The 12,925-nt window shown below is 35.5% G+C and overlaps 1 protein-coding gene across 1 annotated transcript in view; it reads right to left on the bottom strand.

Annotated features, from left to right (window-relative positions):
* The window catches only part of LOC126753361 (uncharacterized), a 48,605-nt gene that overhangs the window by 24,009 nt on the left and 11,671 nt on the right, over positions 1-12,925 (bottom strand). The window contains exon 2 of the mRNA XM_050464746.1: positions 916-1,331. Coding sequence (XP_050320703.1) covers positions 916-1,331 — 416 coding nt within the window. The remainder of the gene's footprint in view (positions 1-915; positions 1,332-12,925) is intronic.

Raw genomic sequence — 12,925 nt, 5'->3', positions numbered from 1 at the left:
CTTAATTGAAAAGGATACGAAATTAAAAAATTTCATAAAAATAAAATTCATATAAACACTAAATAATTAAAGAAATTTAATTAAAATTATAATTTAAAAAATTAAAAAATAAACATAAAAAAATTAATGCGTAAAGAAAAAAGCAATGCTAAACAAAAAGTTTTAAACTTAAAACATAATAGTTTTTTTAAGTTTTTAATATAAACACACAAATATATGTATGTATGTATATTTTTTTAATTAGATAATTAAATTAATGTATAAAATGTACGTAGAAAATTAAAAAAATTAATTCAAAAAGGAGAAAAATTAAATTAATATATTCATATAAATAACAATTAGTAAAAATAAAATTCACATAAATTCAAAAATAGTTTCCAAAAAATTTATTTAATTTTTTAAAAAATTAAAATTTGAAAAATAAACAAAAAAATTAATACATAACAAATTTAATTAAACAAAAAGTTTTGAAACTAAAAAATAATATTTTTTTATAAGTTTTCAATATAAATTAGACTTAAAGTATTAATAAGAATTTTTAGTGATAAAAAATAATAATAATAATTCAATTAATGTACACAACTTGATTGAAAATGATACTAAATTAAAAAATTTCACTGAGAAAGAAAAAAAATTATAATTTTCATATAAATAAAAATTAAGAAAAATAAAATTCATGTACATAAATACAAAAATAAAAAGACATTTAATTCAAATTTGTTTTTTCAAACTATACCAAATAATAAGTTAAAACTGAAAATACAACAAAAATTAAAATATTTAAAAAAAAATATAACTAATCAAAGTTTTCACTTATCAAGCCAACAAAAGTAATTGCTATAAAAACCATTGTGACAATAAAAGATTTGCAATATTTGCTGAGTTTCTAATGACTTAACTGCATTGTTAGCTCACCTTATTCTGTGACGCTTCCGGCATTTCCTCTTTTATATGAATTTGCGGTTCCAGTTTTACTGTTAACAAGCCGGCTTCGGCCATGGCATCGTGTGATAACATTTGCTGTTGCAATTGCTGCTCACGTTGTTGTTGTTGCTGCTGCTGCTGCAGTTGCTGTTGTTGCTGCAGATGTTGGTGTTGTTGTTGCTGCAGATGTTGCTGTTGTTGCAATGCATGTTGTTGATGTTGCAATTTCTGGCGCTGTTTTTGCTGTTCCAACAGTTGCTGTTGTTGCTGCTGCTGATGCTGAGGATATGGTTGCAAATGCTTAGGAAAATTCATATAACCAGCGTTAGGATTCATATTTGTGCTTCCTGTAGCAATGGCTTCATCGACCGTACTAACTTTATTGTACGCATCATCTGTGGGTTCGGCTGTGAAACATAGAAAATGAAAATCATTCGACATAAGACTCATTCGTGAGTTCGTAACAACTTGCCGAAGCCATACAGACACAGGCACACATAGACATACACACATCCAAACAAAAAGCAAATAGATATCTTGAGTATACATACATATATATAATCGAGTTATAATACATAGACGGTAAGAGCGGCAAGAAAAGTTGCCATATAATCTAAGTATTGTATAAGGGAAGGCAAGTCAAGTCAAGGAGAGTCGATTCGATTCGAGTTGAGACGAGTGGAAGCGACTTGCAGGCATGTAAATGCGGGGTGAGAGTCAAAGAAGTCATTAATCAACAAAATTTTGTTACTTCAATTTCGCATAAAACACCAGCAACAAATACAGGCAGACAGCACCAATACACACACACATATGCATGCATACATACATATATTTACACAGGCAAATATGTACGTTTGTTCGTTTGGCCTTTGCGGTATGGGTGCAAACAACTACAAAAATATGTACGCTCATCAAAGGAAAAGGGATATTTAAATCCGGATAATGGATGAGATTGTTGGGCTTATAAGGGCACTATCGACCATTGCTATCCGTAGAATATTTAAGAAGATGTATACATAAGCACACAGCACATACAAAACAAACATTGGAATACAGTTTGTATTGTTGTAGCTTATCGGGAAGCAAGTGTAGAACGTTTTGCCTCCACACCCGAACAATTTATAAAGAGTTGAACAACAGAACTTGTATAATAAATTACAAAACCAAGATGGTGAAGAAGAAGAAAACAATAAAACACAAAACAAGGAAAAATGAAGCTGTGTAAATGCAGCTCAAGATTGCTGCCGCCTTATATATATTGCACATACATACATAAATAATACATATTTACTCTAACACAGGTTCATAGCTAAATCGATAGTAATTTGCTTTTCCTAAAGGTAGTTGAAAACTTTTCTCTTCCGCTTTAGATAAAAATAAAAAGCATAGCAGTAAATTGAGGTTAGAGAAAATTGGAACTACCCTTAAATATTTGAGACTGAATTTGCGCTGTATAAAATTAATTTTGATGTAATCTGAGATTACCAAAAATCTTGAGCGTGTGCTTGGATTTTGTTCTGACGCCACACTGAGTTCTATAATGACTTATCATAGAAACCAACGCAGCAGCTGTATGTTCACAGATTGACACTGTGTTTGGAACTTTCAGCATCTCCATGATGATTTTCTGTATGAAACTGTAGGAAATTTTGTTTTATTTTGAATACTGACGAAACCAAGAGAACGAGATAATCGAATTATATTTGCGACTTTGTATATACATCTCCTCAGTGTTTACATTTTCGTGTAGCGAGTACAGTTGTGCTGGCATATCTTCTAGAAGGCGTTCAAGTTTAACATAAAGGGTGATCCATTTCGAGGTTTCGTACTTTTTAACGAAAAAGCACAGAAACTTCAAATTTAATGGTAAATGTTTATGATTATTCGAAAGAACATTCATTGCCATTTATTTTTTAAGCTTATCTTTTTCAAACGTTGGCCGCGGCTACGTCTCAGATGGTCGATCCGTTGAGTCCAATTTTCAATGATTGTCCGCATAGACTTTAGACTTAACATATCCCCACAGGAAAAAGTCCACACGATATTGGTGGCCAATCGTCCGGCCCAAAATGTGAAATTATCTGCTCACCGAAGTGTTCTCTCAATAACTTCATTTATTGATGCGATGTGTGGGAAGTGGCGCCGTCTTGTTGAAACCAAATCGAGATCACGGGCTTCAATTTCAGGTATCAAATAGTCGGTTATCATGACACGATAACGGTCGCCATTGACAGTTACGTTCTCACCGGCATCATTTTTGGAGAAATATGGACCGTTAATTCTACCGGCCCACAAACTAATCCATACCGTTGTTTTTTTTTCAGGATGAAATGACAGCTCTTGAATCTCTTCAGATTGCTTTTCGTCACAAAAGCGGCAATTTTGCTTGTATACATACCCATTGAGCCAGAAATGGGCCTGATCGCTGAACAAAATTTGGCTCGAAAACGTCGGATCTTCTAATAACTTTTCAAAAGCCCATAGAGCCAAGTTACATCGCTTCGGAAGGTTGAGCGGCTTCAGTTCTTGCATAAGCTGTATTTTGTATGCTTTCAATTTAAGATCTCGACGTAAAATGCGCCAAGTCGTTCCATACGTAAGTCCGAGTTGTTGCGAACGGCGCCGAATCGCCTCTTCACGGTCTTCGTGTACACTCACAGCTACGGCTACTATATTTTCTTCACTGCGTGCTGGACGTGGTCTATTTGATCGAGTATTATCCAAAATGAATGTTAGCTCTCAAAATGGGTGATATTGTTGTGAATAGTAGTTTCAGTAGGCTGATTATGTTGACCATAAGTTGATCGAAGCGCGCGAAACACAGAACGTGAATTTTCGTAATAAAGTTTAACAATTCGTAAACGTTGTTCATGCGTAAGTCTTTCCATGATGAAATGCCACACAATACTGAAAAAACAACATGACAGCTAGACACGACTCAAACGTGATCTGTCAAAAAAGCTTTTGAAAAAATTACCTCTACTTGGATAACCCGTTATACGTTATAAAAGTCCAATCCGAACAATTTATTCAGAGGCTGAAAAATATTTCTTCAATTAAAGAATTGTTGATACAAGAACTTGATTTGAATTGGCAGGTATATGCTTTAGTGAGCCGATTTCGGCTGTTTCGACAAATGTGCAGCCTCCTGAGAAGGAAAGAACGTGTGCAAAATTTCGGATCGATATCTCAAAAAAAAGGACTAGTTCGAGTATATGCAGACACACGAGCAAAAGGACATGACTAAATCGATTCAGCTCGTCACGCTGATCTTTTATATTAAGGTATATATATACATATGTACATATGTATATAAACAATAAGGTCTACCGACATTTCCTTCGGGTATCGTCGAAACACTTAATATACGAGTACCTTTATCAGGGTATGCAAAAACATTTGCTTATGAAATTCTCAGGTATTTACAGTACAACGTCCCCTAACTACAGTTCTTCATAAAAATAAACTGCAGACTTAATTTCCGGTTTTTGAAATACTTCGTTAAAGTTGACAAGACAGACAAACTCAGTTTAGTCTGATTCCCGTCAAGCTCATTATGACGTTATAAATGAAATGAATTATCAAACTTTTAGAATAAATGTCAATCAAGCTTTCCCTGTTTTTATTTTCTGTAAATTAGAATTCTTGATTCTAGTGCATATAAAAAGTCTGTATGTGCTGTAATAGTCTTCAAAGTTGAAATGATTTAACACTTTCATAGAAAATCTTGAACGATTGTTTTAACGTCAAACGCCGATGAACTGTCAAAAAACTTCATGCTCATAGAATTTGTATGAAGCATCCCTCTACTGCTTTTTTGACAGTTTGTAGTTGATTGATGAGGAAGGAGCAGGAAGAACAGTTGATAAAATGAGAAAATCGATAAAAAAAATTTCCTAAGTTATTGTTTCTGATATGTGTTCTATGTGGAATAAAGTAAAGCTAAATATTTCGATAGGTTATAGCATTAAAAATTACATATTAAAGTTATATAATAGTCGGCTTTAGGAGTGTTCGAGAGAAAGGAATGCGCATTGGCAACGGCGAGTACCGCAATCCCAGTCGATGAAACGATGAGCTGTATGAGATATCTTGCGACATAGACATATTTCAGCAAATCAAGAGACAGTGGCTGCGCTGGCTAGGTCATGTTGTTCGGATTGAAGAGAACACTCCAGCTTTGAAGGTTTTCGATTCAGTAGCCGCCGGTGGAAGCAGAAGAAAAGGAAGACCTCCACTCCGTTGGAGAGATTAGGTGGAGAAAGACTTGGTTGTACTTTTTTAATTCTTATTGCTCTTATGCTTGACTGAGGACGCTTCTTTTACTACTCCGATAGAAGAAATTTATTTTTTGTAATCTATTTTCCAGAAATCAATGAAGTAAATTTTGATTGACATTAAAGATGATGTACTATATGTATAAACCACTAATCCAAAACTTAGGCTATATTCAAATACGTGTATCCTTAACTACCAACATATTTAAGTTCCTTCAGATAATAATAATGTTGCTTGAAAGATAAGGTCGAAAGAATGCTTCTTCCAGATTAGCTGACCAATTTCATTTAATTGAGAACATTAGCAGCCGTGGTAGATATTCCATCTTAATCGGTTAAAGATAGGACATTCTCAGAGTTAATGAATTAATGTCTCATTATCATACTAAGCGCATGCTTTGAATTTTACTGCTTCAAACAAGTTCTGAAGGTAAGATCTCAGATGAGATAACCACAACCGTTTAATCAAGAATGATAGAAACCACGAATACGCCATCCAAATACAGATGTATGAGGGCTATAGAATAAAAAGAGGCAATATAGAAAAACTCTCGGGCTATAGTTTGAAAAATATGATGACAGTTTAAAAAACTGTTAAGGAGATCACCCGATTGTTTTTCAGCAATGTCATGGAATCCGAAGATTGAAGCAAATGCGCATATTTAGAAAAAAAATTTTGTTTCATTAAAATATTATTTTTTTAAAGCATCTATCTATTCAATATCTCATTAATATACATATGTATATTTTGTCTTTAGGTTCAGCAAGGATTTCATACTACCAAGTACCGTATGTTTTTTCGCGCGATCAATTTGCGGAATAATGTTGACATGATGGTTTATGGATTCTTTTCTGGCTATGGTTTTTGGGTTTTGATATGCTTTACAGAAAACTTGAACGCCGTAAGAAAGCAAAGAGATCAGAATCTGTACTTAATGGATACAAGAAATCCATATTGTTAGTTAAGATTAGCCATCACAGTCACCGAACGCCAATTCAATAGGGAATATTTCGACTTTAATGAAAGACAAAATGTCAAGAAAACATTTAACATCAACAAGAGACTACTCCTTACACTGCAACATACCTGGAAAGTGAACAATTTTGTTTGAACGCAGTTTAGAAACATATTTTTCCAACATCTATTGGGTCGTACACTAAGTAATGTCGTTTGCTGATCTTATTGATTTTTTTCGCACACAACTTCACACTTGATCGCTTCATCGTTATATAAATATTTAAACATCTGATGCAGCGGCTTGTTTGTCATTTTTTTTTTTTTTTTGGAATAATGTATTTTTGGTGCCTTTTTTTTGGTGTCTTTTCAGCATATTTTACTGTTTTACTATCAATATTTACATGTGTTCGGTGAAGATGTGTTGACCGTAACCAATGTCGAATTTCATTCCGGCAATTTCCATCTTGAGAATGCACCACGTACTGATAGGCCTTTTGAAGTCGATGTGGGAAAAAATAAAGTCGTTGGTCGCTGCAAATCGTCATCGTGTTATAGCATTGACAGACGGCAGCGTTAAACCAGATTAATTGCATTTTTCGGGATTAATTCAGGAGTTACCACAGCTAACTCCGTTGCTGAATCCAAAAATAACTCTCAAAATTTTAGGGAGTTTGTGAGATTTTCGTTGGCAACATTGTTAAAAATGGCCAATTTTCATCTATTGTGAATGAAATATAAGCAACCCTGACAGCTGTTTATCAAATTCTCAATATAATATCAATAAAACTTCTATGTTATGATGCAGTTTTAAAAATAATGTGTTGATATGCTTTTGTAATAAAAAATGGTTTGGTAAAAATTGGTCGGCTAACAACCGTAATGTTTATCTTCTATCAATTTTCATTGAAAATATTATAAAAAGGACAATGAGCTGTTTATGAGAGTTTCAAACTCGCATAGCTGCCGTCTGTCACCTACAAATTTGGATCTGATTAAGTGCGCAGTTAATCCGGATTAACGCTGCCGTCTGTCAAGGCTATTAGCAACTCAAAAGTTTGCTGAAACATTAAATTTTTCGTAAACGACCATTCACGTTACACAATTAAAAAAAAGAAGAAATTACTTAGCAAACGACCCAATATCTTAACTGGTAAAAACAGAACCATTTGGTTTTAGCCATCTTCATGATCCAGCATGTGTTACACTTTCTACGTTCCATACTATGGATACCTTTCAAAAAAGAAACATGTGGTAAGTCATGGAGAGCAATAAAATATTGTACGAAAGAGATATAGAAAAAGAAGATGACTTGTGATTTCTCCATAAGTATTACAACGAAAAAATGCTTATTGTATTCACTGCTGAATGACACAAGAGAGAAATTTTTCGACAATGCATGCACATATGTACATATGTACTACAAATTGCTTAAAAATTCCAGCTTCGCCAACTCGACTGAAAAGAACATACAGAAAAGCAATTTGTGCAAAAACGTTCTGTTCTTTCGGTATTTTAATCTGATGAAATAAATTCCGACTTTATATTTTTCTGCAAAAACAATTTCCGAAACTTTTGTGAGTGGCTGGCCACCCTAACTATTCATAAGCTGTCATAATAATGAAGGATGATGCGCCCTATAGAATATTTATGTATATACATATATACATACATATGTATGTACATAAAAGTCACAACATATTTCATAAAAGACTTAGTTAACATAACGGTTGTTTCTATTACGTTGGGATTGAAGCAGATATAGAAAAACTTAATGCATATTTTATATTGCACATGTGTATATACATATACATAAATGTATTTATGTATATATGAAAACACAACCATCTGACTATCTGTATTTATATAATCTCTAAAAAGAAATTAGATATCGAACCTACAATATCATAATTCAATAAAGCTTTGTGAGTATAACACCCTTAATATGTGATAAATACATTCCAAGAAACATACATACATACATACCTCATACTAAAGGAGTTTTGAACAGGTACAGATAAAAATTGTTGGCTGTAATGGCCTTCCATTTTTACTGGCGTCCGTCTAATCTGCAGAATGACGAAAATCGATTTATTTTTTGGCTCAAATTTAACCGGCAGTATTAAGTACCGAAAAGCTTGCACCGAAGTGCAGATGCTGTGTAAAAAATATTCTATCGCAACGTGAATTGGCTAAAAGCAGTATTTGTAAAGGGTGATCCATTTCGAGGTTCCCGAATTTTTTAAAGAAACAAGACAAAACGTTAACTTCGGCTGCACTGAAGCTAATATACCCTTCACAGGTGCATTTCATTTAGTAACTATGTGTTCAGTTTGTATGGAAGATATATGCTATAGTGAGCCGATCTGAACAATTTTTTCGGAGATTATATTATTACCTTAAGCAGTAATCCATGTCAAATGCCAAAGTTTTCCATACCAGCACTAGATTCCGATCGTTCAGTTTGTATGGCAGCTGTATGCTATAGTAATTCGATCTGAACAATTTTTTCGGAGATTACATTGTTGCCTTAGAAAATAATTTATACCAAATTTCGTGAATATATCTTGTCAAATGCAAAAGTTTTCCATACCAGCACTAGATTCCGATCGTTCAGTTTGTATGGCAGCTATATGCTATAGTAATCCGATCTGAACAATTTTTTCGGAGATTACATTGGTGCCTTAGAAAATAATTTATACCAAATTTCGTGAATATATCTTGTCAAATGCAAAAGTTTTCCATACCAGCACTAGATTCCGATCGTTCAGTTTGTATGGCAGCTATATGCTATAGTAATCCGATCTGAACAATTTTTTCAGAGATTACATTGGTGCCTTAGAAAATAATTTATACCAAATTTCGTGAATATATCTTGTCAAATGCAAAAGTTTTCCATACCAGCACTAGATTCCGATCGTTCAGTTTGTATGGCAGCTATATGCTATAGTAATCCGATCTAAACAATTTTTTCGGAGATTACATTATTTCTATGAACAATAACTCACACCAAATTTCGTGAAGATACGTTGTCAAATGTGAAAGCTTTCCATACCAGCACTAGATTCCGATCGTTCAGTTTGTATGGCAGCTATATGTTATAGTGATCCGATATCGGCAGTTCCGACAAATGAGCAGCTTCTTGAAGAGAAAATGATGTTTGCAAAATTTCAAAACGATATCTTAAAAACTGAGAGACTAGTTCGTATATATACAGACAGACAGACAGACAGACGGACATGGCTAAATCGACTGAGCTCAAAATACTGATCATTTATATATATACTTTACAGGGTCTCCGACGCTTCCTTCTGGTGTGTTACAAACTTCGTGACAAACTTAATATACCCAGGGCATAAGGGTATAAAAACACAAAAACTTCAAATTTAATGGGGAATGTTTATTATCATTCGAAAGAACATTCTTAGGGATTTATTCTTTGACTGGTAACTAGCGAATGACACGCATGCGGCAATTTTGCTTGCTTACATTCTCGTTGAACACAATTTGGCTCAAAAACGTCGAATATTCTTGGAACTTTTCAAGAGCCTATAGAGCGAAGTGATGTTGCTTGGGAGGATCGGGTAGCTTTAGTCCTTAGAAAAGCTGTATTTTGTACGCTTTACATTTAAAATCTCGGCGAAAAATGCGCTAGTCCGAGTTGCTGCGAACGGCACCGAATCGAGTCTCTACGGTCTTCGTGTACACTCTCAGCTACAGCTGCTATATGGTCTTTACTTCGTACTTAACGTGGTCTATTCAGTCAAATTTTATCCAATAATGAATGCTTGGTCTCAAGAGGGGTGATGACGTTGCGAATAGTACCCATAGTAGTTATGTATATGTATTATTATCAGACTCAGACAAATCTTTGGATTTGCATTAAGACAAAAACGCACCCGGAAATTGTAATTAAATTCACTGGGTAAACGATATTAAAAAAAAAGATGTATTTTGCTAAGTTTGTAGGTTGGTGCCCTTAATTACTTTTTGAAACGTCCATGGTTTGCGACCGAAATGTTTGTTTGCCCACGACTTCAAAGCAGCCTCCAGAACACTTTCCCGATAATATATCGCATTTTCTTTGACGCCAGGCTCGATGAAAACAATTGGAGAGCGCCCATCTGCGGTGACAGCGGCCCAAAACATTATTTGTGGCGGGTGCTGCCTCCTGGTGGCCAACCGATGACTTAGATTCTCGTATGAACGGTCGGTCAAGTAAACCCTATTGTTTTGAGAGTTTACGAATTGCTCAAATGGAAAAATTTTTTCGTCAGAAAACACAATGTTCGAAATTTGACCGCTTTCGGCCAAGCGAAGCAACTGCTTCGCTCTCTTAAGTCTTACTTGTTGCTGCTTCGGTGTGAGATCATGGGCTTTTTAGAACTTGTAAGGCCTGACCTTGCGCTCATTTTTCAATATGCGTCGGATGCTGCGGTCGGATATTTTCAGTTCTTTAGCCATTTGATTGGCACTTCGTCGTGGAGTTCGCCCAAGTCGCTTCTTCACTTTCCGAACCATCTCACGTGACGTTGCAGTCTTTTGATGACCACCTCCATGGCGTTTTGCGATGCTACCAGTATCATTGTAACGAGTGATGGTGCGATAAATAAAAACTTTATTCACATTAAGGTGTTTGAACTCACGAACAATTGCTGGCTGTGATTTTCCAGCTAAATATAAAGCAATCACACTATTACGTTTGTATCCCATCGCTGATCACTTTTTTTTTGCGTTCACTTTTGGTAAAACGCTTTTGTAGACTTGTGAACAATACTCCGAACTGTCATTCAGCAAATTTATAAACAGCTGATTCCAGTGCGACAGCTGCGCGAACGGTCTGAAGTTCGAGCGCCGGACCCTGTATGCCAAATATGAGCGCGATCTGTCAACCAGTTTGTTTACAGCAGCTGCTGAAGTCGGTACATCTTAGTAGTGCGTAGCGATTTCTACAATGGATACAAATATCTAACAAAGAATTTGTCTCAAATTTTGTATTTCTAACCAAATTTTGTGTAGGGAATCGTTGAGTATGTTGGAAAAGGCTTACGGTGATTCAGTTTTATCTAAAAGACAAGCCTACGAGTGGTATAAAGCCTCCAAAGACGGTCGAGGGATAGTTGAAAACATGCTTCGTTCTGGAGGACCTTCGACCTCTTCAACTGATGAAAATATTAAAATAGTAGAGTCAGACATGTGTTAGAGAAATGGCAAGAAAGCTCGACATCTTTCGCGAGTCTGTTCGAATGATTTTGGTGGATATTTTGAGTACGAACGAAATTTAAAAACGCAATGAATACCATCGATCAACCACCATATTCACCAGATTTGGTTCCGTGTGATTTATTCTTGATCCTCAAGCTGAAGTCGAATTATTAAATTAAAATTATTACTCTGGTATTTATGGAAGATTTATAATACAGATATTGGACTCGATTCTTATAAATTTCTTATGAATATTCGATATATTATATTTTGGTGTTTGTCAACCCTATTGTTGCAATCTGGCAACTGACAACTTTATCGTAAAGTTTGACCTTTTTGATGTTACAATTACTCAGAACGTTTTGACATACGAAAGCTATGTGTAACATACAAGTACAGTAACTTAAAATATTGATCTGGGGCAAAAATTCGAATTAAATCGCGAACATTTACGTGCGCATCAACTTAATTAAATTTTTGGCTATAAAGCTCCATCAAGGACTAGTATTTTTCAATGGTATGGTATTCAATCGAGGCCGTAGATCACTCTAAGACGGATTTCATGAATTTCGTCCTAAATCAGTTGTTGTTTCAAAAAATATTAATATTGTGCGCAAAGTAATATTGCCAGATCGGCATGTGACCTATCGTGAGATAGAGACAGCTACATATATGCATTCGTGGGACTAGCATACATTCAATATTGCATTTGCATTTGACTGTAAAAAATATTTGTTCGCGTTGGAGTCCACAAAATTTGGCGATCGCTCAAAAAATTACTCGTGACGATTAATCGAGAGAAGTGGAAAAAAAATACGAAAGTACTGCTTCGAAAGACGTCTATGAAATCGTGACAAATGGTGAAACGTGGATTCCATCCGTGGCGTATTGGTCACCGGATCCACCGTATAGTCCTGACTTAAATAGATAGATAAAAAATAATTGAGGCTTTGGTCGCAGTGCAAGTTCTATTGTTCCCTCTACTATATCACATATGGTCAGAAAGGTCCAGTATTCAGAACAATTCCAGGAGTTTGTTTGTTAGGCGCGACTGGGATCTGACTTAGGACCGAATGACTGTTTTTTATTCCTTCTTCTTCTTCTTAATTGGCGTAGACACCGCTTACGCGATTATAGCCGAGTTAACAGCGCGCCAGTCGTTTCTTCTTTTCGCTACGTGGCGCCAATTGGATATTCCAAGCGAAGCCAGGTCCTTCTCCACTTGGTCCTTCCAACGGAGTGGAGGTCTTCTTCTTCCTTTGCTTCCCCCGGCGGGTACTGCGTCGAATACTTTCAGAGCTGGAGTGTTTTCGTCCATCCGGACAACATGACCTAGCCAGCGTAGCCGCTGTCTTTTAATTCGCTGAACTATGTCGATGTCGTCGTATATCTCGTACTGCTCATCGTTCCATCGAATGCGGTATTCGCCGTGGCTAACGCGCAAAGGACCATAAATCTTTCGCAGAACTTTTCTCTTGAAAACTCGCAACGTCGACTCATACGTTGTTGACATCGTCCAAGACTCTGCACCATATAGCAGGACGGGAATTATGAGTGACTT

The sequence above is a fragment of the Bactrocera neohumeralis genome, chromosome 3, assembly GCF_024586455.1.
Source record: "Bactrocera neohumeralis isolate Rockhampton chromosome 3, APGP_CSIRO_Bneo_wtdbg2-racon-allhic-juicebox.fasta_v2, whole genome shotgun sequence".
Taxonomy (NCBI): Eukaryota; Metazoa; Arthropoda; class Insecta; order Diptera; family Tephritidae; genus Bactrocera; species Bactrocera neohumeralis.
This window is presented reverse-complemented; position numbering and strand designations above follow the sequence as displayed.